We start from the raw sequence: 26,997 nt of genomic DNA on the forward strand, positions 1-26,997 counted from the left end.
CAGTGGAGTCTTGTTCTACCCACCTGCGCCTCGTGGCTCTTGTTGCTGCTCTGCACAGCTTGCCTCCACTGGCTGATGAGCTGCAGCAGCATCTTGACAGCGTTGTCCAACAGTGTTGGGTGGACGTCGGTCACCTCCCGCACGATGAAGTAGACGAACCCTGAGAGCACGTCCTCGCGCCACTCTGGGAAGTCCACCATCAGAGCCTGCAGGGTGGTGAAGGCCAGACCACGCAGCTCCTCGTCCATGTGGATGGTCAGCCTGAACCATAGGAGAGGTCAGGGGGGGCGGAGGGATAAACATGTGCAAACGTTCATGTTTCATGGGTAGAGTGGGGTTAGGAAGGGGGATGAACAGTGATGGGTAGAGTGGGGTTAGGAAGGGGGATGAACAGTGATGGGTAGAGTGGGGTTAGGAAGGGGGATGAACAGTGATGTGTAGAGTGGGGTTAGGAAGGGGGATGAACAGTGATGTGTAGAGTGGGGTTAGGAAGGGGGATGAACAGTGATGGGTAGAGTGGGGTTAGGAAGGGGGATGAACAGTGATGTGTAGAGTGGGGTTAGGAAGGGGGATGAACAGTGATGTGTAGAGTGGGGTTAGGAAGGGGGATGAACAGTGATGTGTAGAGTGGGGTTAGGAAGGGGGATGAACAGTGATGGGTAGAGTAGGGATAAGGGGGATGAACAGTGATGGGTAGAGTAGGGCCAGGAAGGGGGGGATGAACAGTGATGTGTAGAGTATGGTCAGGAAGGGAGATTACTTGGCCAGGAGCTCTATGAGGTCTTGTCTGCTCATGCCATCAGGGATCAGTCTCGGGATGGCTGCCACACACGTACGGAAAAGATCAATCTTCGGCTTCCGCTCGCCCCTGTGACACAACAATAATGTTATGAGACATGTCAGCAAACATGAGTCTTTGGAGTCGTTTCTGGATGCATGTTATAGATACTTACGTAATCAGGTCCTCAGGCTCCTTGTTGGACATCTGCACGTTGGTCATACTCATGGAGCGGCCCACTTCCTTGTCGAGGTGGCGCAGGATGTTATCCAAGGCCTTCCTCACTTGAGGGTAGTACAGCGACATGCCTGAAAACACCAAAACAGGATTCAGCACATTCACGCTCTGCTACAACATATTCAGCAGACGCACAACAGTTTATACGAGGCGTCTTCCTAGCCTGGTCGCGGCACGTTAAGAGTTCAGACGCACCTATGACCTTTGCCTCTTCGTCGGTGAGGGTGGTGTTGAGGAAGATCTTCTTGATGCGCAGGGTGTTGCCGGAGGGCATGATGACCCCCGTGGTGGGCATGGGAGGCTCCCCGTCCTTCTGCTGCAGGCTGTCGGCGATCACCAGGAAGGCCCGCAGGCCTATGTTCATCCTCTGGAGCAGCAGAGAGAGAGAGGGATGAGAGGAGAGAACCGGAGATGCAGGGGAGCGTGTGGAGAGAGAGACCACCGTCTCTTTACCTCAGGGTTGATGGTGAAGGTCTTGTGAGACTTGCCGACACACAGCAGGTCGTAGATGATCTCCTTCATAGCAAAGTCCAGTCTTTCCTGCAGAAACAACGGACAGACAGACCAGCGATCACTAACCACAACAAATGACTGTATTCCACATCTCTGGTTGTAGCTCTGCAATATAGGGCTGCCGGACCCAATTTCAAATAACTTCATTAAAAATAAATGAATACAAAATACTTCTAAGCATTTTACCCCCGCTTTGATGTGGTAATAAGAGGCAAATGTTATCATTAATCTTCAAACGTGCCTAGTTTCTGCCTATTCATAGTCGAATGGTTATTATGGACCATTATCATCAGCACTACTGCTGTAGAATCCAGGTACATCGAGGTTCTGTCCCACCTGAGCTATGAACTGGATGATCTTGACAAAGATGTTGAGGGGCGTGTCCCTGGGAACCACACTGCGGGACCCTTTGGGGAAAAGTGCTGAAACGATGCTGAGCAGTCGGCTGAGAGGAGGGGGGAGAAGGAATTTAAGTGGCACATTGATCAGTTATATGAAAATGTTCGATCGGACACGGTGCGATTATGTCTGAATAACACGCCAGCCCCCGCCCCCCCAGAGTGCCGTCTGATCCCGGGACTGACCTCTGTGTGACGGTGTTGCTCTCACACTTGATCCTGATAATGTAGACCCACAGCAGTCTGTAGAGCGACTCCAGCGCCACACGGGACATTTTGGGATCTTTGTTCTGAGGGATCAGAGAGATAGGATTTAGAACCACAGTAGCGCACAGATTGCGTACCCACCTGCGAGGTTATGAGAAGGAGCGCTGTAGCACGGGTCTACAGAGGGACCAGAGGTCTCACAAACCAGTGAGGTATCAAAGATGGGAGACATCAGTGTTGGGCAACAGCCCCTGAAAACAGACATAAAACTACTTCTCCGCCTCTGCATGTGACAGATTTGCAATGAGGCATTGATGTGCTATATATATATATATATATATCACATCAATGCCTCATTGCAAATCTGTCTTATATATATGGCTCATAGCAAGTCAGCCAAAGCTCAGATAATTACTAAGCTCTGAGTTTAATGAACGGTAAGATTTAGAGGTCGCAAACTCTCTAATTACATATCACGGCATGTAATTTTGAATGAGGGGGGAAAACCCATATTAGAAAACAGTTCCTAGTAAGTCTATATTTACGCTGAGCTCATGTTCCCAACAGCCCCAGTGTGTGTGGATCTGAACTTCTGTACAGTATCTTCTGATCTCCACAGCGCAGTGTGGAACTAAAAGGTGCAATTACGTGGAGAGAGAGAGAGAGAGAGAGAGAGAGAGAGAGAGACGCCCCGTTGAACAACAAACAAACACAATGTACACTCTCGTGGAAACACCGCCCAGCTGATGACACAAAGGATTCTTTCAAGGCTACTGCTGCGACCTTCCCCCGCCATCAGCAGGGGACGTGAAGGCAAAGGATGCTTGGACCGTGGAGGAGCAGCGGATAAGAGAACAGGGCGGAGCCGTGGTCAGCCCCGTACCTACGGCAACAGGAAAAACAAACACGCACTGCCACCGGGATAGACTGCACAAGCACCAAATACCTCGAGAGCAAAATGAACGTCCATGCCTAAGAAACCTTGAGTCGAGGTGTGTGTACACTAGAACAACAAAGTCCATTCAATTGGCAAGAATAACACTGCGCTCTACGTGCAACTACACACAGGACAGCAAAGCCAAAGTCCACTGATGCTGAAAAGACAAAAGCAGCAGACAACGAAAACACAAGGCAACGTTACACCTGAAAGCGACTGGAATCTATGTGTTCCTCCATTGAGGCTCACTGTGATCCAAGAGGAGCCAGGGCCCCATTAAGCGAGAGGGCAGAGCTGTAGCCCCGCCCCCCCTACTTCCTGGCCAGGTGAGGGCAGAGCTGTAGCCCCGCCGCCCTACTTCCTGGTCAGGTGACCTCTGTAAGGGGTTGCCGTGCAAACGTGCTCCGGCTGAGAGATCGGTTCCTTCCGCATTCTAAATGTCGTCTACTAGCTCACACTCATGTTTGCATTTCAAAACAGTTTAAGCATAGTCTCTAGAATCAATACATGTTGAATAAAAAAAATTGTTTGCTGTATTCACAAACGCAAGTGGATAGACTTGATAGCGAGCCTAGCTAACATTAGCCAACTTGGTCCACCTAGCCAAGTACAATATTAACTTCATATCAAGCTGACAAAACCGACATGACACGATGGTAAACTATTGTATTTGACATGTACTGATGCTCGGGTATGACGATAAGCGAATGAACCTTAATCCATTTTTGAAATGCAAACATCGGCTTGATGAAATATTAAGAAAATATAATATTAGTATGCGGAAGGAACCGATCTTGTAGCGCAGGAACCCATTTGTCATGACACCAGACACACTCACCTGCAGCGTCTCAATCTGCTTTCTGATGCTGTTGTTAGATGGCATCTGGAGCGAGTAGATGTGAGGAAGACAAAAACCACAAAGAGACCAGTGGCGTGAGGGGCTGGGGTGGTGGGACACATGCAGGTTAAGAGGAAAACAGAGACACAAAAAACATAATAGAAAAAACACAAATATGACAAGATCAGCCAAAAAGAATTATTAAAAAAAGCAGTTTATTTTGGTCAATAAAGGGCCGAGTGAATCGTGAAGAGGTGAAATGCAAAGTATGAAAACACAAACGGTGGACTTTATAAGTTAGTGTGTCAAAAAGAAAAGGCCATTAATACCATAGGCCTATAACTAATATTTCAGGGAAAGGACTTGGGATTTCAACATTGCCAAAAGCATGCAAATATTCTATATCGTATACTGTGAAAGCTGAATTCAATATTAAAAAGGGTGTGCTGTGAATGACAAATCAAACAAATATAAGAGACACAAATGCAGACAAAGAGGAGGCGGGGCTTAAGAGGGTGTCATTGCCCGATGTTCTCGACCTGCACCACTCGCCTGGCTGCTCTCGCCTGTGTGAGGGTTTAAACTGATGCTTTGTTCTAAACTGACAGTCTTGGTGAGGAGGTATAGTAGGAGATATTTTTGCTCATTGACCATATTCACACGGTGGCCGGTTTGCTCTTATGTCGTGCTCAGGTTGGAATTACTTTCCACCCGAACAGGTGTATAGGAATCCCAACCTGAGTACGACATAAGAGCAAACCGGCCGCCGTGTGAATATGGTTGATTCTAAAGCCGGTAGCTGGTATTTGACAGTGGACGAAAGTAAATACATTTTTACTACAGTACTGTACTTACCGGTAAGTAACATTTTGAGGTACTTTACATGAGTATTTTCATTTTAGGGAACTTTGTACTTTTGTTCCACTACATTTCAAAGGAAATATTGTACTTTTTACTCCACTATATTTATCTGAACCCATCAGTTAGTTACTTTGAAGAAAAGGATTTTGCATATAAAATATGGCAAGAATTGATGATTATGTACTTTCAAATTTGAAGCCTGTCAACTTCAGAGTTGTTAAACGTAATCAGAGCAGCATAACTGGACCACATACCACTTTAACCTTTAGAGGTCAATGGTTCGAGGATTGAATGCATGTAATTCTAGATGGGCCAGGGAAGGACGAGACACGTCCCTTGCCTGAAGTTGCTCAAGGAAAAAGAGGGCAAACCGGGGCAGGCCGAGAGCATCTGGTACAGCGGCAGAGGAGGAGACAGACAGGATGTGGAGAGCAGCACTGAGAGATGTGCACAATAGAAGGGGAAAAGAAACGTTCCTATGTTACCACTACATACAGTAGATGTGTTGCAACTACGAGATCCATAAGCCACTAGGTTCAGAAAAAGTGAGTCCATTCATTCTAATACAATCTACAATCACTGTGCAAACCGCTGTATTTTAACCCTGTTTAAGATCATACAATCCGAAGAAATACTTTGGCCACACAAACATTTATTTTTGGTGAATAATCTCTTTTTTCTCTTCAATATAAAACATGCAAAAGTAAACAACACAGGGTTAAAAACAGCATGTCGCACAACAAGCCCTCCGGTCCTCAATCACCTCTCAATCACCATTGTGCTTAGAGGATGATTTACACGATTCGCAGAAACATCGATTGGAAAACCACCATTTAGCAAGCCTATTACCACCAGGAATCACAGGGAATCGACAACAACATCGAAAAGGAACAATGCGATCAAATCAATCACTGTCCCGAGATCACAGAGGACCATTAAACACCAGTGGGAATCACCACAACAAGGAGTGCAGAGGGAATGACGGCATCATGTCCACCACAAGATCACACACTCAATCTGGACAAGGGAAATCAATGCAGAGCAGGAGGGGGGGGGGGGGGGGGGTCAACCAGTCACACAGCACTGCAGTGCTTCTGGGTGAACTAGCTCCAGGACGGTACAGGGGGGGGGGGGGGGGGGGGGGGGGGAGGATGGGCTTGATCAGTGTGTGATTGGTTTAAAAAAGGGAGTCGTTAGCAGACCTGGGTGAAGATAGCACTTGACACTACGTCACTTCTTACAGTTGGAAGGACTTGAGGTTGACGCTTCATTTGTATTTCCTCAATTCATAACGGTTAAAAGATGCAACGTTTGTAGAATTGTCTTGGATACAGTTGTGGAATTAGCTGTAATGGCACTTTTATTATACTATTTTTCTAAATAAAAAAATAAAGCAACAGTCATTGCAAAAAAAAATAAAAAATTGCATTTCCTTTCAGCCTGATTTTACCCCAATTCTACCAACATGGAGCAGGTTTCCGGTTCCGTCTTCAGAGCATTTCTAGCAAAAATACATCGGTTCCCAGCTGGAACCAAAATAAATAGCAGGTTTTCCTTGTGAGGCATTTGGGAGGTCTTGGGATGTTATGCCCCCATGTTCTGCCCATTTCACCTTGAAAAGCTGGAACAACACTGCAGGCCGACTGGAGCGCAACACATCAAAGGACTGAGGACGTCACAGGGACAGCAGTACAGGCTGCTAACAGCTGCTGCTACCATGATTCAGTAGACACGGATATATTTAGAGTCAATCTAACAGTTACCTTAACATTTTTCTTATTAAATGAACAAATCAAGTGCTATTTTTATCCAGGTCTGGTTGTGGGTCACGGGAGGGAAGAGTACGTTATGATCCTGAGACGGAGCCACGGAGCACACCCGTTTAAAACCAAAACACCGTCTGGGGATAATGGTACCGAGATACCAACTTACCTGGACTATCATCATCAGGTCTAGTGAAAATATTAACTAGAGAATAATATTTATATTAGGTTCATGTTGCTTTAACTGAGAAGCTAAATTCCATTACAAGTTACACAAGACTTCCCGAGGATCAAAAACCTAATTGACCCATCTCAAACCCCGCCCTCTTTTCTTGATCCACCAATCACAATCGTTGCTTCCCTCGGGCAATAATGTCGAGCTCGAGATGGGTAAATTAGGACAGGCTGTAATAATACTGGGGTGCCCTGTGTCATTAAAATTGAGAACTATGTCTTCCAAAATATCATTTGAACTGTAGACTCCGATCTTTGTGCGCCATGTTTCAGGACGAAGCATTAAGAAGCGAGCAGGGCTACGGGGAGGCATGTAGCGGGGAGGCATGTATCAGGGCTACAGGGTGGCATGTATCAGGGCTACAGGGTGGCATGTATCAGGGCTACAGGGTGGCATGTATCAGGGCTACAGGGTGGCATGTAGCAGGGCTACAGGGTGGCATGTAGCAGGGCTACAGGGTGGCATGTAGCAGGGCTACAGGGTGGCATGTAGCAGGGCTACAGGGAGGCATGTAGCAGGGCTACAGGGAGGCATGTATCAGGGCTACAGGTTGGCATGTATCAGGGCTACAGGTTGGCATGTATCAGGGCTACAGGGTGGCATGTAGCAGGGCTACAGGGTGTCATGTAGCAGGGCTACAGGGTGTCATGTATCAGGGCTACAGGGTGTCATGTATCAGGGCTACAGGGTGTCATGTATCAGGGCTACAGGGTGTCATGTAGCAGGGCTACAGGGTGTCATGTAGCAGGGCTACAGGGTGTCATGTATCAGGGATACAGGGAGGCATGTAGCGGGGCTACAGGGAGGCATGTAGCGGGGCTACAGGGTGGCATGTAGCAGGGCTACAGGGTGGCATGTAGCAGGGCTACATGTAGCAGGGCTACAGGGTTGCATGTAGCAGGGCTACAGGGTTGCATGTATCAGGGCTACAGGGAGGCATGTAGCAGGGCTACAGGGTGGCATGTAGCAGGGCTACAGGGTGGCATGTAGCAGGGCTACAGGGTGGCATGTAGCAGGGCTACAGGGTGGCATGTAGCAGGGCTACAGGGTGGCATGTAGCAGGGCTACAGGGTGGCATGTAGCAGGGCTACAGGGTGGCATGTATCAGGGCTACAGGGTGGCATGTATCAGGGCTACAGGGTGGCATGTATCAGGGCTACAGGGTGGCATGTATCAGGGCTACAGGGTGGCATGTATCAGGGCTACAGGGTGGCATGTATCAGGGCTACAGGGTGGCATGTATCAGGGCTACAGGGTGGCATGTATCAGGGCTACAGGGTGGCATGTATCAGGGCTACAGGGTGGCATGTATCAGGGCTACAGGGTGGCATGTATCAGGGCTACAGGGTGGCATGTATCAGGGCTACAGGGTGGCATGTATCAGGGCTACAGGGTGGCATGTATCAGGGCTACAGGGTGGCATGTATCAGGGCTACAGGGTGGCATGTATCAGGGCTACAGGGTGGCATGTATCAGGGCTACAGGGTGGCATGTATCAGGGCTACAGGGTGGCATGTATCAGGGCTACAGGGTGGCATGTATCAGGGCTACAGGGTGGCATGTATCAGGGCTACAGGGTGGCATGTATCGGGGCTACAGGGTGGCATGTATCGGGGCTACAGGGTGGCATGTATCGGGGCTACAGGGTGGCATGTATCGGGGCTACAGGGTGGCATGTATCGGGGCTACAGGGTGGCATGTATCGGGGCTACAGGGTGGCATGTATCGGGGCTACAGGGTGGCATGTAGCGGGGCTACAGGGTGGCATGTAGCGGGGCTACAGGGTGGCATGTAGCGGGGCTACAGGGAGGCATGTAGCGGGGCTACAGGGTGGCATGTATCAGGGCTACAGGGTGGCATGTATCAGGGCTACAGGGTGGCATGTATCAGGGCTACAGGGTGGCATGTATCAGGGCTACAGGGTGGCATGTATCAGGGCTACAGGGTGGCATGTATCAGGGCTACAGGGTGGCATGTATCAGGGCTACAGGGTGGCATGTATCAGGGCTACAGGGTGGCATGTATCAGGGCTACAGGGTGGCATGTATCAGGGCTACAGGGTGGCATGTATCAGGGCTACAGGGTGGCATGTATCAGGGCTACAGGGTGGCATGTATCAGGGCTACAGGGTGGCATGTATCAGGGCTACAGGGTGGCATGTATCAGGGCTACAGGGTGGCATGTATCAGGGCTACAGGGTGGCATGTATCAGGGCTACAGGGTGGCATGTATCAGGGCTACAGGGTAGCATGTATCAGGGCTACAGGGTGGCATGTAGCAGGGCTACAGGGAGGCATGTATCAGGGCTACAGGGAGGCATGTATCAGGGCTACAGGGAGGCATGTAGCGGGGCTACAGGGTGGCATGTATCAGGGCTACAGGGAGGCATGTATCAGGGCTACAGGGTGGCATGTATCAGGGCTACAGGGAGGCATGTATCAGGGCTACAGGGTGGCATGTATCAGGGCTACAGGGTGGCATGTATCAGGGCTACAGGGTGGCATGTATCAGGGCTACAGGGTGGCATGTATCAGGGCTACAGGGTGGCATGTATCAGGGCTACAGGGTGGCATGTATCAGGGCTACAGGGTGGCATGTATCAGGGCTACAGGGTGGCATGTATCAGGGCTACAGGGTGGCATGTATCAGGGCTACAGGGTGGCATGTATCAGGGCTACAGGGTGGCATGTATCAGGGCTACAGGGTGGCATGTATCAGGGCTACAGGGTGGCATGTATCAGGGCTACAGGGTGGCATGTATCAGGGCTACAGGGTGGCATGTATCAGGGCTACAGGGAGGCATGTATCAGGGCTACAGGGAGGCATGTAGCGGGGCTACAGGGAGGCATGTATCAGGGCTACAGGGAGGCATGTATCAGGGCTACAGGGAGGCATGTATCAGGGCTACAGGGAGGCATGTATCAGGGCTACAGGGAGGCATGTATCAGGGCTACAGGGTGGCATGTATCAGGGCTACAGGGAGGCATGTATCAGGGCTACAGGGAGGCATGTATCAGGGCTACAGGGAGGCATGTATCAGGGCTACAGGGTGGCATGTATCAGGGCTACAGGGTGTCATGTAGCAGGGCTACAGGGAGGCATGTATCAGGGCTACAGGGAGGCATGTATCAGGGCTACAGGGAGGCATGTAGCAGGGCTACAGGGAGGCATGTATCAGGGCTACAGGGTGGCATGTATCAGGGCTACAGGGAGGCATGTATCAGGGCTACAGGGAGGCATGTATCAGGGCTACAGGGAGGCATGTATCAGGGCTACAGGGAGGCATGTATCAGGGCTACAGGGAGGCATGTATCAGGGCTACAGGTAGGCATGTATCAGGGCTACAGGGAGGCATGTATCAGGGCTACAGGGAGGCATGTATCAGGGCTACAGGGAGGCATGTATCAGGGCTACAGGGTGGCATGTATCAGGGCTACAGAGTGTCATGTAGCAGGGCTACAGGGAGGCATGTATCAGGGCTACAGGGTGGCATGTATCAGGGCTACAGGGTGGCATGTATCAGGGCGGCATGTATCAGGGCTACAGGGATGCATGTATCAGGGCTACAGGGTGGCATGTAGCAGGGCTACAGGGTGGCATGTATCAGGGCTACTGGGTAGCATGTATCAGGGCTACAGGGAGGCATGTATCAGGGCTACAGGGAGGCATGTATCAGGGCTACAGGGTGGCATGTATCAGGGCTACAGAGTGGCATGTATCAGGGCTACAGGGAGGCATGTATCAGGGCTACAGGGAGGCATGTATCAGGGCTACAGGGTGTCATGTAGCAGGGCTACAGGGTGGCATGTAGCAGGGCTACAGGGTGTCATGTAGCAGGGCTACAGGGTGTCATGTAGCAGGGCTACAGGGTGTCATATAGCAGGGCTACAGGGTGTCATGTAGCGGGGCTACAGGGAGGCAGTACCTTAAGGTGCGAGAGGCAGTTCTGGAGGAAGATGTGCCAGTTGTTGAGAAAGAACTGCTTCTGACTGACACACAGCAGGCACGTCACCAGGGGATACAGAGCCTGAGGAGAGAAGAGAAGGTCAACATCAGAGGAAGAGAAAAGCAGCCAGAGGTGAATAAAGAGAGATGAAGGAAGGCGTTGGGCTGGAGGGTGGTATGAAGTTATGAGGGGGAGGGGGGGTGAGGGCGGAGAGAGCCGAGAAGTCATTACCAAAGAGTGCTTCTTCCTGGAGCTAAGGTCAAAAGTCGTCTGGTACAGAATCTCCACAAAGTTCTTCAGGCACGGCACATTGACTTCGTTCTTCACCGCCTGAAGGGAGACCAGAGGAGTCACACCAAAGTGAGACTTTACATTCACAGAGCTGTGTAAACATGTAAATATGGGCAAAGGGGATGAGTGGGGAAAGAGAACAGCATGAACAAGGTGTTCAATTAGTGAACAGCAGGACCACAGAACTTAGTTTTATTTTGTGTATAGGGAATGGGCAGAGGTGTATGTGAATACATATGTGTAGATATGTTTTTTTTTTATTTTTCCTAGAAGATTTCTTGTTATTTTTAATTTTGTATGCACCAAGAATATTATCACATACATGATATTGATTTTAATATAATTTCATAAATGTATATATGTTTTGTATATTACATATAAATAAACATGTAAATATGGGGCAACAAGACCGGCAGATTTGCTTGGGGGAACATATGGGAGGGGACACTTTTAGTACTGTAGGTAACATTTATGTCTAGAATGGAGGATAGAGGATTGCCCTGTGATAAAACGGGAGAGGCTAGAGTATTGTATATGTTGTATTTTATTTTGTTTCAGATGTATGTCTTGTGAATTGTTTGTCGAATTGCTAAATGGAAAATTTGTAAAAAGAACATAAAATCAGCTGGAAACTTCACATAAAACATGTCCAAACTAAACTGTCAAGAAGCATTTCAGTCATCAGTAAAGTAAAGCACATTCTGGATAAGAAAATCACTCCACATTCTCTACTGTTCACTAGTTTTACAATATTTTAATTACTTATAATTCTACACTACAACCACTTTTTATACTCTAAAAAAGAGCCATAAGGATAGTTCGCATTGCAGGTTATCGTGATCACACAAACATATTATTTTTAAAGTAAAAAACATTCACGTTAAATGATCTTATGGAATTTCAAACAGCACAATTAATGTATAAAGCAAAAGGTAATGTACTTCCAGGAAACATTCAAGAACTGTTCTTTGATAGAGAGGGGGGTTATAATCCGAGGGGAGAACTCAATTTAAAAGTTCTTAGTGTACGCACTACTAGGAGAAGACAGTGCATTTCAATATGTGGAGTGAAACTGTGGAACAGTCTGAATGTGGTGCTAAAGCAATGTCCAAATAGAAGACAATTCAAACTGAATTATAAAGAAATTATGTTCACGAGGTACAGGGATGAGGAAGGGATTTGACATTCACGGGTGTTTACATTTTTATTTGATTTCTTTCATGTTTTACATATAACATTTTGTTTTGCATATATATATATATATATTTGTTTTGTAAGGTTTTAAATTAGTACACTCATTGAGTAGTAGAAAAGGGGTAGGATTAAATAAGTGTATACTTCTTCCTACTCCTTTTCAAACATGTAAATTGAGTTATGTATTGCTTTTGTTTATCAATTTTTGTTACCATTTAATGTCTTGATCAATGATTTGTTTTGATTCTATATTGTTTGTATTTATTTACATGTTCGAAATAAAGATTTCAAATCAATAAAAAAACATAACCAAGAACTAAAAAATGAAAATAAAAACAATGTGGAAAGAATTATATGGGGCAACAGTTAGAATGCGTCATTGATATGAGTTGTTGTGATCTCCTGGGAGGTGATCTGTGTCTCTTACAGCAGCAACAGGGATGAGGATCTCCACGAACAAGCCTGCCAGCGCGTGCTTTATGTCCTTATCCTTCACCTCCAGGAAATACTGGGCACACTCCTGGAGAAGTAACGACACAAACACTTACATATGTTGCGATTACACACACTTTCACATTCTGTACAAATTTCGTGGTTACTGTGGGCGATAAAGACTTGTCTTCTCATAAGGACATGTCTTTGTCCCCTCCTTGTTGTAAAACCTCCCCTTTATGATGTCGCCCCCCCCCCCTCTCTCCTGGGTATAAAGGACGGCTCCTCACTGGGGGTCGTCCTCTTCCTTCTTGGTGATAAAGCTGATCACTGGGACAGGTGGCCATCCAAGCCATATTCTCTGACTTTGTAATTGATACTTTCATTCTGAGTTAATAAATTGTATTAACCGGATTCATTCTACGGAGTAAGTTCTATATCATACTGGCTCCGCTCAGCGTCATCTGCACTAACCTCACTTCGTGCACAGCACTGAATAAGAATCCACAATGTACCTTTACATACCAGCATCCGTCTGGCCACACCCCTATCCGCTACCTTCATAAGCAGGTGTGTGGTCACCTACTCGCCTCGAGTTTCCTGGTCCCATGCCCTGAAAAATTGGGCGTGTGCACCGCGGGAATTCCCCCGCCATAGAGTACGTCACTGAGCGCGTCTCTATTGGTAAGACTTCCGTGAGTTGTTCAGGTTCCATGTTATGGATCTGTTTCAGGGAGTTGTCAGAGCTCCTCCTCACAAAGCTCCTCCTCAGGGAGAAGTGCCTTCTGTGAGTTCGGACTCTCCTTCCCAGTGAGGGAGCCTCCTCAGAGTTTCAGAGCCTCCTCCTCAGATTGTCAAGGTGAGTAGAACTTCAAAAAGGAGTTCTGCTCTATTGTGTGTGTATTCGATTCAATTATTATTATTATTATTGAGTGTGTATTGGTTCAGTGCCTCCTCCTCGGAGAGCCCTAACCCAAGTGTTACATAGCTCAATGTTGCTGAGGGACTTGTGCTTTTTTCGGGGGAAAAAATGCCGGGTCGGCCCGGGTGTCACAGGGTTGGGCGTTATGGAGACCCTTTGTTGGGTACATGTTGTACCTGGCGCTATCATGAAGGGGGTGGTTCTCCTTTCTTTTCGCTCCTCTCTCACGCATGGCGAAGAGGGGGCTGTTGGGGTGGTATTTTGGACCTCCTCTGGTGACCCTGTGTGCTTCCCGAGCCGCCGGGCCCGGTCCGAAGTAATGTTTCGTCGACCCGTAGGCCTGGAATAACCCTTTTTGGAAACTGAAACACTTGTACTGCGGTATAGCCAGTGTATACCCGCAGGTGTGTTTGAGTTTTTTCTTGAGGGGTTATAGGAACAACCACCGCATGTGGTACCAAGAGGGTGGTTGATTCCCTGGTGTGTTGGAGCAGTCAACTCCCAGGTTACCCGGTTGAGTGTGCCCCTGCACGTTCATGACGTCTGCCAATCGTGTCAGCCTTCTCTGCCTCGACCTCTCTGGGTCGGGTTTTTTTGGTGGAGGCTTTGTCATGGTGCGCAACAATGCCAGCATACGCCCCTTCCGCCGGGGTGCCGTTTTCAGTTGACCCCTTTGGCGCCTGTCTCGTCCGCAGTGCTCCAGGCTCGGGTCAAACGCCTGCTGCCTGGTTTAAGGGATCGACCCCTCTGGGGTCGTCTCCCCGGTGCGCTGCCTGCTTCCGCTGTAGTATAGCCTTTTGAGTGCTTCAAGTTACGGCCATGCTGACTGCCTGTGTTGCAGGGTCAGTGTGCCAGGCGGCGTACTAGTGGAGGGAAGGGCCCGCTCTTGGAGGGGCCCTGTCCGAATACGCTGGCGATGTGGGGGGGCGGTGTCACTAAGTGACCGCCTGGTGAGGTCTTGATGCTTTGGCGTCATTGACCTCTCCAGGCCCCCTTTTTCCGGGGGATCCAGTCCCTTCAGTGGGTCTGGGTCTTCCTTCGCGCTCCGCTGCTACGGCCTTGCCACGGGGTTGAGTTTGCTCTTGACCCCGTGATTTTGGGGGCAGTAACGAGGGTTGTTCCTTCCGTTCGTTCCCTGGTGGCATGCGGGTTGTGCGTGTGCGTAGTCGTGGGGTCAGGCCAAGGTCTGCTCACCCTGTGCGTTGAGTTGCTCGAGTTTCTCTTCGCACGGTCGGATCCGTCTCCCTCCCGTCCTCCAATAGGGAGGGTATCCTCCATTAGGGAGGGTCGGGGGGCTCGGTCCTCTCCGGTCTGATGGTTGTGGGGGGCCTCAGTGGGGTACATTTGTCAAGCTTCTGGCTCCCGCTCAGCTCCTGTAGTGCAGATGACTCTGAGCGGAGCCAGTATGATATAGAACGTAAGGTTATGTATATAACCAAGTTCTATGAATACTGGTGACGCTCAGCGTCGGGACGCCACTGCGGCCCTTGACCTCGCCTTGGTGAAAGTTTGGGAAGGAGGCGAGTAGGTGACCACACACCTGCTTATGAAGGTAGCGGATAGGGGTGTGGCCAGACGGATGCTGGTATGTAACGGTGCATTGTGGATTTTTATTCAGTGCTGTGCACGAAGTGAGGTTAGTGCAGATGACGCTGAGCGTCACCAGTATTCATAGAACTTGGTTATATACATAACCTTACGTTATTACATGTTTCCCACATCACCATACGATTATTTGTTAAAGAGACAACGCTTGCTTGTCTATTTCACTTACGTAATGATCGAAAGAGGGCTGTAGACTTCCAAATATTAATTCTTTCACAGGACAAAAAGCCTCATTATCAAAGATTATAAACATGATCATGTTTTCGTATAACTTTTCCTGACCCCCCAAAATCATCTCATGACCCCCTTGGGTGTCCTGACCCGCAGGTTGAGAACCACTAGCTCAGACGACAGACAGGGGGAAATTAGAGACCTGGGGAAGAGAATGAGAGAAGAGTTGACGATGCAGTGCGTGTCAGGGTTTCTGCAGTCCGCGGTGCTGAACTAGACAACGGAGAGGCAACTGAAAAGTCTCTCTCTCTCTCTCTCTCTCCAACATTCACTTATAACTCGACTCAACAACACAGACAGCAGTCTAGGTCTTCCGGCAATAACAATAGTCCTACACTCAAGACTTCGGGGATGCATTGCGCACGTGAGTCCATCAATAGGACATATTGAATCAGCATGCCTTGATGATGTACCTCTTTATATAGCAGATCAATTGTTTCTTTAAGCTCAATAAAGTTCAAAATAATATTTTACCAGAACTTCTTTTAAATTCTTTGACCAGCGCCAATCTTTTCCAATGGAAACTTGGGTGCGTGTGTGTGTGTCCAAGAATCCCACATTGGTAACACACGGTAACAAATGGTCAGCAACCACGAGACAAGGAACCATCATGGTGGCCATGAACATAAAGTGCATATTACCCAACATCTTCCGTTAACACTGTGGGAAATCAGGCTCTCGTTAACGAACCGGCATATTGAGCGAGCTTTTTTACTGCTGTATTGAGCTTTAATGAAAAAGGCACCGCTCCATTCACAGCCCTTGGCAAAGTCGACAAAAACAGACGCACACAAATATACACACACACTTCTTGGCACCAAAATCCCGCGTTTGATCATTACTCATCTGGCTTTATGAGACCCTGCTACAAAGAGTTGCTGACTTTCAACAAAAGGGTCTGCAGCATAGATATATATCACTAGATAACTCACCCGCACTGCTGGCCGACGGAGACCGACGTTGCCACATGGTGGCCATCTTGCATGGGTGGAGCACGCCCACTCATAACATGCATGTCTATGGTGCATGTACTATTTTTTTTTTAATCTACTTTTTCTTCCCATTTTCTATTTTTCTCCCATCCCAATTTCGTATTGTCCAATTCTACCCTCCCCTGTCTCGAACGCTGTTAGGCCATGCCTCCCACAGGCCGGCTGCAATGTGGACTAAGCCTTACATCATGTGTCCTCTGGTACTCGAGGAAGCAGCCGTCGTATCTTTTCACCTGCACAGCGCGATCTCTCAGCGGCGAGGGTCTGCGTGGGGGGGACACGCCGCCCCCGTTGCTTCCTGATTCTGCTGCGCAGGAGCACCAACCGACCTGTAGGAGTCGCTGTCCACAACGTCCGATCCCCACCCACCAGCTTCCCACCCCTAACACTGCCAATTGCGTTAGTATGAACGATCAGCCAAGCTGGTAGCAATGCCGAGAGCTGGGCTCGAACCCAGCATCTCCTGCATTAGTGACGAGCGCCTTGCCCACTGTGCCACTTAGCCGCCCTTGGTGCATGTACTATTGAAATAACCATAGCTTGCTAAATTTTCAACCGTTTGGTTTGTTAGAAACGTCAGAGATGTGGTTATCATACTGCATACTTATAATGGACTTTGATAAAAAAAAGAAAGAAATTCTCCCAAGCAAGAATCATAGCCACGTTAATAACATTTGTAATAAACCAAACAGTTTGTAAATCCATCAAGATTTCAGCGAGTTAAGAGTATTTTTGTTTGTGCACATCACCTTAAAGCAGTAGTCCACTCAAGCAAGATGGCCGCCGGTGAACTACACGGGAGACTCCGACTTGTGCCATCTAGTGTTTATATATCTATGGTCTGCAGTATAAGGGCCCGCGTCCACCTAGCGCATATTTAGGACCGCACGCGTCTGTTTTCAATGTATTACAATGGGGAGGGAGCGCATGCGGCCCCATGCGGCCGCCTCTAGGAAGTGCGCTGCCGTCGGCTTCTTTTTTCAGCGCCTTTATGCGGCCGCACAAGCCAGAGAGTTGAAACTGGCTGAACTTTTCTAGAGCGGTGCGCCGAGCGCATATTCAAACAACCAATCACAGCCAGTCATCTACCACTCTGCTTGTAACCTGACACCGGAGCTGCCTGCCTGTCTGGCTGTCTCCACACAGACCATTGAGATCCGCGACAAAACTAATAATAATAACTACACGAATACACTACTAAAAAGCTAATAAAAAGCAAAGGGCGAACTGTGGTGTCAGGCAATAACTATATATATAATTAATATACAATAAAGTTATTCAAATATGCTATAATATGTGCAAAACCGCGGCATGGCTGTAGATTTCTTTCTGTCATCTACAAGATGCGCGTCAAGCCAGCTCTGCCGGCGCACTCCCAGCATGTTTCACGGAGAAATATGCGCTAGGTGGACGCGGGCCCTAAGGCATTCCTGGGTGCAGTTTAGCACAAGAGCATCCGTCTGCTATGGGTGGGGGAAAAAATCGATACGTAGTAGTATCGCGATACTATGTGTGGAGATACTGTATCGATACAGGGACGCCAAGTATCGATATTTAATTATTCATAATTTTTCTTTTTTTGTATAAGGAAGTTGCATTGTTCATTTCAATACCTGTAATAGTACAGTAGTCCACACACACACACACGTGCATTCAGTTAAGTTGGAATATAACTAATACAAACAGTTCAGTTTGTCAGGTACATGCAACACAGATTACAGTGTTTACATCCGTCTGCTTGAGAAAATACCATGTTCTGCAATAAAAATGATTGAAGTGAGATGAACAGACTGAATATTTTATTAGATAAAACATGTTGACAAAGTTTTACTTTGCAGTTGAAAAAAGGTAATAAATAAAATTTTATCAAAAAAATGTAAAAATAAAAAAAATTAGTCGCAATACTCAGCGTACCGCGATATATTTAGTATCGCGATACTATCGTATTGTGACGCAAGTATCGCGATAGTATCGTATTGTGAGGTCTCTGGCGATTCCCACCCCTACCGTCACACACCCCGCTTGTAAAGCGTGCCGCAGACTTAATCGCCGTAATTCACCTGCATGAACTGGAAGGAGGCCTCGAAGTCCTCCACGGGGTACATCTTGACCCGGAAGAACTTCATGCCCATGATGAGGGTGATGATGCTCTGAACCACGTAGGGGCTCTGCTCCTTCTGTCTCAGCTCCTTCAGCTCTGTGATGAACTTCTTCCTCACCGCCTGGAACCTACACACACACACTGATTATCACACACAAACTTCTTCCTCACCGCCTGGAACCTACACACACACACTGATTATCACACACAAACCTCTTCCTCACTGCCTGGAACCTAAACACACACACGCGTACCTGCATAAATATACCCGGGTTATCACACTGACAAGAGCTTGCTCAAGAGAGTTGGCTGCGAATGTGACAAGCACTAAACCTTTATGCTGCGTTATAAATAACCGTGCAGTCATTCATCAACAGATGCCTGAGGCGGATCCTGAACATCCACTGGCTAGATACCACCAGTTACAACGATCTCTGGCAAAGAACAGGCGAACAACCAGTGGAAGAACAAATCAAGAGAAGAAAGTGGGGATGGATCGGCCACACACTACGCAAACCAAACACCAGCACCACCAGACAGGCCCTTAGACGGAACCCCCAAGGCAAAAGGAAGAGAGGCCGGCCCAAGAACACCTGGCACAGGGACTTGGAGACAGACATCACACAGAGCGGACTGACATGGAAACAGCTGGAAAGCAAAGCACAGGACAGAGGACCTATGCAGACGGCCTATGCTCCCCCAAAAGGAGTGATAGGCCAAAGTACGTATAAATAACCGTACAGTAACTCAGCGCCAGTAAGAGGAATTAAGCGTAATAGTTACTTTGACTGTGTGAGGATTCCGATGACCTCAGCGTAGAGGTCAGCGATGATGTGCACGTTGCCAGTGTTGGGGCCGGAGTACCTGTGAGGTCATAAAGCAGGTGACATGTTAAGGACAGGGGTTGTTGGGACAGCTTTTATAATTTTTTTTTCAATGTTAAAAGAAAAGACACTCATTCTCAGGAATACAAAAGACTTGTCCCGACGCTTCCACAGCTGGAAATACAATCAAAATCAAAACCAAAACCAAAACCAAAAGATAACCACTGACAATGATGTGTGATCGCCATTGTGACTGGCCAAAAACGGTAATCCAACCGCTTCTGGAAAAACCAGAAGCATTTGGCAGCAGAGTTGTTGAGACTCAAGATCGCTCGACAAAGAAGACTGTGTCCTTTTTAAGTGACATTAATGATGTGGACAACTCATAAAGTCACACTACAGCCATAAAAGCAGTTTATCCAAATAGCCATAAAACAATGACTGGCTCTTCGCTGTGGAGCCAAATCCCCACTGGAATGAGTGAGCAGTAGTACAGAATATGTTCTTCAACTAGTGTTTAATTCAGTGTGACTTAACACAGCATGTCCGTTTCATGTGTGTGTGTGTGTGTGTGTGTGTGTGTGTGTGTGTGTGTGTGTGTGTGTGTGTGTGTACACTCACCCCTCTTTGTGTTTAAAGTGCTTGAATGCCAGGTTCAGAACTTCATGTACTAAAGCGTCTGGCACCGGATGAAGAGGAATCTGTGACGCAAACGTGAAATTGTTAAGTCTTATTAGGAGCATTGATACTCCCACTTCATTCTTCCTCCTCACTACCACTCATTATCCTCCTCACGGAAGTAAGAGCCAAGGACAACTAAACTCTGGTCTCTGGGGTCTGCTTTCAGTCCAGAATGTGTGGCTCGGGTCTGGGACGGTCCATCTTTGGGGCCTGGTGCTTAAGTTGGCTTGATAGCTCAGTAGGCATCGATATGTTTGACCATCATTCATGTCCATCTGCCATTTCTACTTTCAAGGTCCAAGACTTTTCAGACAAACACAGAACTTTTCTCCTTATTATTGAGGATGATATGCACAGGACAGCAATCTGGCAAACAACCCAAATCAATAGCGAGAAGAGTAGAAAAGCGTGACCCTAAATGAACAAAACCCTGTTTCTAGGCCAACTGGGTGCAAAAGGCTGGACAAGATTAAATAGCATGGTTATCAGTGATAAGGGGTCATGTAGGGATAACAACATTTGTATACTTCATGATTTTGGAGCCTTTTTCAGACTCGGGCCTATTTGGAAACCCCAAATCTTCTCAAGAAACACAAACTTATACTTGAGCTGTGAGCTGGCATGTATAAAATCAGACCTAAGAAACATCACAATGAAAGACATCATACATTATCTAGGCCACAAACCATCTCAAATAAGAGATTTATTGGAACTACTGAAGGTCGCCAAGATAGGAACCCATGCATTAAATCCCAACTCCAAGAAAAGTGGGTCACGAATTGGCCATGTACAAAGAACCCTGCGGGATATCATCTCCCACTCAGCCCTCGGTTCAGCCGGACCCCTAAAGGAAGCTCCAAATATGGACGGCTTAAAACTATGCAGCAGAACTGTGGAAGCCGAGCTGAAAGGGCCAAACATGAGCAGGGGTCAGGTCACCAGGCAGCCCTCGGACCACCAAAAGAGGAAGTCTGTCTTGTGTGGCATTACGGTATTAAGTACTGTTCGAGAGTCCCTCCATGGCCCCAGTAAAGAACATCAGCTCGTTTTACTGAAGACAAAAGACACGGCACCCAAAATGGACATCTCACCTGTTTTAAAACTTCCACTGAAACTAAACAGAAAATGAAATCTATGGCTAGGTCCCTCCGCTCCAATAGGTAGTCTTTATCCCGATGCTGTTCATCCCTGCACAGAGAGAGAGAGAGAGAGAGAGAGACAGACAGACAGACAGACAGACAGACAGACAGACAGACAGACAATTAAAAATGTTTTAACCTGAGTCAACAAACTGAGATATACCGAAACCAAACAAACACCCACGTCTCCAGCCTGATCACTCAATGGGAGATTATTTGTACAGGAGTAAAGGGAGGACAGGAGAGCAGGAAGTGAAGAAAGAGGAGGATCTCACCCTTTGGACTTGGTGCTGGAGCGAGGCCTGTACTCGTAAGACTCGTCCTCGGTGCCACTCTGCCGTCGGTACCAGTCGAACAGTGTGCGCAGCAGGGAGGGCAAACAGTGTTCTGCTATTGAGCTCATAGAGCTTATTAACTGGGGAAGAAAAAAACACGCATATTAAATAGACATTGCAAAATGAAATTCAAGGACTTTAAAGTACTTTTCCAAGCACTATTTTTCATTTTAAAAGGGCATTTAAAATGATCCAATTAACTTTTCTTACACAATAAAGAAAAATCATCATGCGATTAAATGCATACATTTTTTTTACCTTTTAATTATTTCTGTAGTTAATTAATCGAAATTATTGCAATAAAGTCCCAGCCCTACTTTTTTAGATAAAAAAAAATATCTTGATTGAGAACAATTGTATCATGGATGAACAAAACTTTCAATGAGAATGGTTGATATGAATTCCAAAGACTTTTTAAGCACTTGTTAAAAAAAACGTTGTGCTGTTTTTGCACTTTAAGCACTTCAAGGACCTTGTGCGAACCCTGTAAATATTACCAACCAGAGCCTCCGACTCTGCAAAACAAATAATAGATAAGGCGATATCATACCTTAACCGATTCGCGGCCAACCACGTATATATACACGTGATTGGGCGCCATCCTTTGAAGGCCAACCACGTATATATACGTGGTAAACTCTGTTTTGCTTTTATTCCATTTTAATATCCTACTCAATGTCACAGAGCTGTATTTTGGCTGGAAACGGCATATCGGGACTCCGAAAGTGCAGTACCGACCAGATCCTGGTATTGGCGCTGTCTCGAGAAAAATCATATCGCGATAACGATATGATGTTATCATATTTCTCGATATCGATAATTATCGAATTGTTATAAGTATTATTATTATTATTATTATTATTTTTTAACAACAGATGTATGTTTATTTTGCAGCAATTCTTTGTCATTGCCGCAATCTTTAGTGTTACATCCCCTCACACTCCAGTTCTCAGGCTGCAGCTGGTTTAAAAGCAAAAGTAAACCGGCTTCTCTGCTGGCTGTGGCTCCAGGGGAGTTGAACAGTTCTGGCTCTGCTAGTTTATTTTCGATCTTTTGGCGCTTTTTTGGTGGACAAACCACCGCACATGTGCACCATGACTCGTGACTGGAGTCTAGTTCTGCTAGCACACATAGCCTACTGTGTACAGACGGTTTCAAACTGTATTTTAAATTAGAAAGCAAACAAATTTATCGTTATCGTTATATCGCCCAGCCCTAGCATCAGCCAATGGACATATCAATCTACCAGATGGTGGGCGGTCAGGTGGCGTAGCGGAGATTGCGCTCGTCACCAATGCAAGAGGCTGCGGTCTCGACTCCCGGAGTCAGCATTGCCTTGGCTTGGGCTGATCGCTATACTAACTCATTTGGCTGGGTTAGGGAGGGAAGCCGTGGGTGGGAAACTGGCGTTGTGGACAGCGCCGCCTACAGGTCAGGTCTGGGCGCTTGCTCAGCGGAGGCAGGACTTGAGGAAGGCAGCGTGACCTCCCACACTTCACCAATGAGAGCCCTCGCTGCCAGGTGAGAAGAGAGCCACGGCAGCGTGACCTCCCACACTTCACCAATGAGAGCCCTCGCTGCCAGGTGAGAAGAGAGCCACTGGCTGTCGCAGCATGTGTCGGAGGAAGCGTGCGGATACTTCAGGGTTCCCTTGTACCGACCAGTAGGAGAACATGCACACAACCAGGTAGGGGAGGGGGGGGGGGGGGGGAATTGGCACAATGACTAAATTGGGACGGGGAGAGAACAGAGAAAAATCGGAGAAAGAGAGATACAAAAAAAAAAAAAAAAAAAAAAAAACGCACAAGTCACATGAGTGAGTTAGGCAGATGGGGATTTTTTTTAATAGTTGTTCCGATACCAATACCAGTATCGGAAATGCCGCCGATACTGCCTAAAATGCTGGTATCGGTATCAGCGAGTACGCCGAAAGTCTAGCCTCCGATACCATATGACGTAATTTATCAACAACACTGCGGTCTGCTGAGTGAGCATTATAAAACAAACGTGTTTTTAATCGACCATGAATTAAAGTGTCAATGCCGTTTGTCATTTTAACAGCAGATACTTTCTTAATGCCATCGTCCCGAGAGAGGGGTGTTGACTGGGAGCTCTGATGTGTTCGTTGCTGGTGTTATTTAGCATTAGCTGAAGCGCTAACCGAAAGCTAGTTTTAGCTTTAACGTTACCTTGGCTAAAGTTGGGGCTATTCATAATCCAGCAATAATGGCTGCAGACCGGCAAGCAAAGTACAGCAAGTTGGCACAGGAGTATTCCAAGGTAAATCACTTTTTCATCAGTAACGTTACATTGTTTGTATTTCCATCTAACGTTAGCTAACGCTAATGTGGCTAACTGATCGACCTCTCTGCTCTCGCACACAATTAATGACATGTTGCGGACAGCCATATCGGTGACAATGTTTAGCTTTTAGTGCCAAATGATAAGAGTCTGAGGCGGAGTCTCAAAAGAGAATGTTGAATATTTATTGTGCATTAAAAATCACAACAGTGCCTCTGCTACAAACTGAAGTTAACGGAGCCTTCTGGACGTATAACGTCCGTGCGGAATCAATGTCCCAACAACCATTCCGTGGGTGAACTCATTAGTATTAGTATCATTAATTGACAACTATCTCAATCTATACAATCACCTGTTGAATAAATACCATTACTTTAGTGATTACTAAAAAAACAGTATATATAAAACAGTAGCTGAAAAATTAAAAAAAATAAAAGTTGTATAATTTTATATAATATTTAAAAAAATATATATAAATTATGTGTGCACTGGTATCGGATCAGTATCGGTATCGGCCGATACCCAAAGCTTAGGGATCGGAATCGGATCGGGAAGGAAAAAATGGTATCGGAACATCTCTAATTTTTTTAACGTAACAAGCGGTCTGATTGGCTGAGGACATAGGCACTAAGCCGGGGCGATTAGGCAATTATCGTATGAGGCTAACGATAAGCAACATAAACAATATAATGTGAACCTGAAATGAACGGCCTTAAACGAGACAGAAGATTGATGCGCGATGGATCGGATAATGGTGCGTATTGTAAGAGAGAGCGAGCACGTCGTATATAAGGAGCCTGGGGACGTGACCTCAAACCAGGGGGAGATGCATAGCACTGGAGGTATTGATTTGAGGAAAGAGAGCGTGGCGTTTGGACGGCACGTGGCGTCTCCGCTGTCCTACCGAGCAGCAGGTCCCACAGCGCCGCACACGCCTCTGCAGCAGTGGTCACACGCAAGTCCACCCACCGACGGGCTCCGGTGCTAAACACCTCATCAGCACTTTGATCACATCGATGGTAATGAAGTCAGATTATTAATTAGATAACTTAGCGCTGCATAAACGGCCCACTGTAGAGACTTTGTTGGGAGGGTGATATGTGCCCTGTGACACTACAGAGGCATAATTCCATGTTTAGAGCCGTACTAAAGGTAGCGTAATAAATCCCATGACTTAACGAGAGAAAGCGGAGAGAAAGGAGAAATCAGCGTTTCTGGCGGCTTTAGATGACCGTGTTTACGTTCGGACAATAAATGTAATGCGAGGCGGAGTGGCTGGCGATGTATGGAATGCGCATTAAGTAGGTCTGTGTGTGTGTGTGTGTGTGTGTGTGTGTGTGTGTGTGTGTGTGTGTGTGTGTGTGTGTGTTAGAGGGCCAGTGCGGCGTGCTGAGGGTGCTACAGTAGATGATGGATGCTCAGTGGGAGAGTTATGCAACTGCTCTCTCTGCCCTCGCGGCGCCAGGCGGACACACCAGCACCCACTGCTGATTTACTGCCGAGGATGACACAGCGATTCTTGCACTCTCCCTTTGCTCTCTCTCCCTCCCTCTCACTTTCTTTCCCTCCCTACCTCCCTCCCTCTCTCTCTCTCTCTCTCTCACTCTCACACTCACTCACTCACTCACTCACTCACAATGGAGGCAGCTGGATCTATAGCAGCATATCCTCATTGGCTTTGTGTAGTGCTGCTGAACAAAGCACTACGCAGCGGCCCGGTCACATTGTTCAGAGTTCTGCAGCAGGCAGGAGTTGAGGGACAGGTTGGGACATTGAGTAGGGAGGGGGGGGGGGGGGGGGGGGGGGGGTGATTGGGTGGAGCTGTTGAATTCAACTACACACTCAAGACGAGGGGGGTGTTATCGGGTAATGAATAGTTCACATACACACATTAAGTGACACGTGTCACTATGGCTTCATTATTCCAGGGGTTGCACCCTTAGCCAATATCCAGGCTAAAACAGTAGTATTGGTGTTGGAGTCCTCCCCCCCGCCCTCCCAATACTAAACCGTCATGTGCAACATAAAAGCAAACCGCTTCATTTTTATCCAGTGAAAAGTAATGGAGAGGAGATGTGCCCAGTTTTGAGGTGTGCCCAGTTTTGAGGTGTTTAGGACTAAGAATCGGTATCAGCAATGAAGAAATGCCCCTGGTGAATCCCTACTTGATTCATTACTTCACCTGGAGACCACAGGTGAATCCCTACTTGATTCATTACTTCACCTGGAGACCACAGGTGAATCCCTACTTGATTCATTACTTCACCTGGAGACCACAGGTGAATCCCTACTTGATTCATTACTTCACCTGGAGACCACAGGTGAATACCTACTTGATTCATTACTTCAGTTGGAGACTCACCTGGTGAATCCCTACTTGATTCATTACTTCACCTGGAGACTCACCTGGTGAATCCCTACTTGATTCATTACTTCAGTTGGAGACTCACCTGGTGAATCCCTACTTGATTCATTACTTCACCTGGAGACTCACCTGGTGAATCCCTACTTGATTCATTACTTCAGTTGGAGACTCACCTGGTGAATCCCTACTTGATTCATTACTTCACCTGGAGACTCACCTGGTCAAATTGTGCATCTTCCCCTCTCTGGAGGGACCGGGATAGAGGTTTCTCCTGGATCAGACAAGACACAGACGAGACATTGAGAGAGACGGTCAGTCACTGGCCCAAGGTAGGATGGATTCCTCTCATAACAGGAGGCTTGTGTCAGTCACACCAGCAGCAGGCCCGGAGGACGAGGAAACAGGGGAAACAGTAGAGCACAGTAGCCCCACAGTAGTACCGTTTCTGAACGACAGCGAGGTAGGCCCGCTTTCAAACCCCCAGGCCATTAGCTGCCCGGCAGACCCTGTGTCAACAGCCAGCCGGGGAGAGTGTATCCAGCACCTGACCACTGGACAAACACAGCAGGCCAGGCAGAGGAAATGAAGAGCGAGCGAGAGCTCGAGAGAGAGGGAAGGAGAGATGGCCAGAGACCAATAGAGCTGAATGGAAAGCCCAATAAAGGAAAGGCCAGGGGGGAGTCCGGAGGGACGATGCCATTATATCCCCAACTTAGTGTTCCTTCCAAATCCCATTCAGTCACAGACTCACTGTGAGGACACACGGACACTGTGTCCAGACGCCAGAGATAACCATGTGCCACTGTGACAGTCCGATTCAAAGCCCTTCTTAGATACAACTCCAGACGGGAGTCACATGCCCCAGATTCCC

General features: G+C 47.5%; 1 protein-coding gene across 16 annotated transcripts in view; it reads right to left on the reverse strand.

Moving 5' to 3' along the window:
* Window positions 1–26,997, reverse strand: part of fryl (furry homolog, like) — a 182,873-nt gene that overhangs the window by 76,216 nt on the left and 79,660 nt on the right. For 7 of the 16 annotated variants that reach the window (XM_084307769.1, XM_084307770.1, XM_084307776.1 and 4 more), the window contains 18 exons: window positions 26,344–26,397; window positions 21,401–21,540; window positions 21,078–21,174; window positions 19,927–20,006; window positions 19,265–19,345; window positions 18,441–18,609; window positions 12,626–12,718; window positions 10,945–11,043; window positions 10,693–10,794; window positions 6,702–6,737; window positions 3,909–3,953; window positions 2,113–2,216; window positions 1,865–1,973; window positions 1,469–1,555; window positions 1,211–1,382; window positions 954–1,086; window positions 761–868; window positions 24–261 (listed from right to left, as the gene is read on the reverse strand). In XM_084307769.1, coding sequence (XP_084163895.1) covers window positions 24–261; window positions 761–868; window positions 954–1,086; window positions 1,211–1,382; window positions 1,469–1,555; window positions 1,865–1,973; window positions 2,113–2,216; window positions 3,909–3,953; window positions 6,702–6,737; window positions 10,693–10,794; window positions 10,945–11,043; window positions 12,626–12,718; window positions 18,441–18,609; window positions 19,265–19,345; window positions 19,927–20,006; window positions 21,078–21,174; window positions 21,401–21,540; window positions 26,344–26,397 — 1,947 coding nt within the window. The remainder of the gene's footprint in view (window positions 1–23; window positions 262–760; window positions 869–953; window positions 1,087–1,210; window positions 1,383–1,468; window positions 1,556–1,864; window positions 1,974–2,112; window positions 2,217–3,908; window positions 3,954–6,701; window positions 6,738–10,692; window positions 10,795–10,944; window positions 11,044–12,625; window positions 12,719–18,440; window positions 18,610–19,264; window positions 19,346–19,926; window positions 20,007–21,077; window positions 21,175–21,400; window positions 21,541–26,343; window positions 26,398–26,997) is intronic. The other 9 variants (XM_084307765.1, XM_084307775.1, XM_084307779.1 and 6 more) reach the window with 2 other exon arrangements.

This window comes from Notolepis coatsorum (genome assembly GCF_963971535.1).
Source record: "Notolepis coatsorum genome assembly, chromosome: 2".
Taxonomy (NCBI): domain Eukaryota; kingdom Metazoa; phylum Chordata; class Actinopteri; order Aulopiformes; family Paralepididae; genus Notolepis; species Notolepis coatsorum.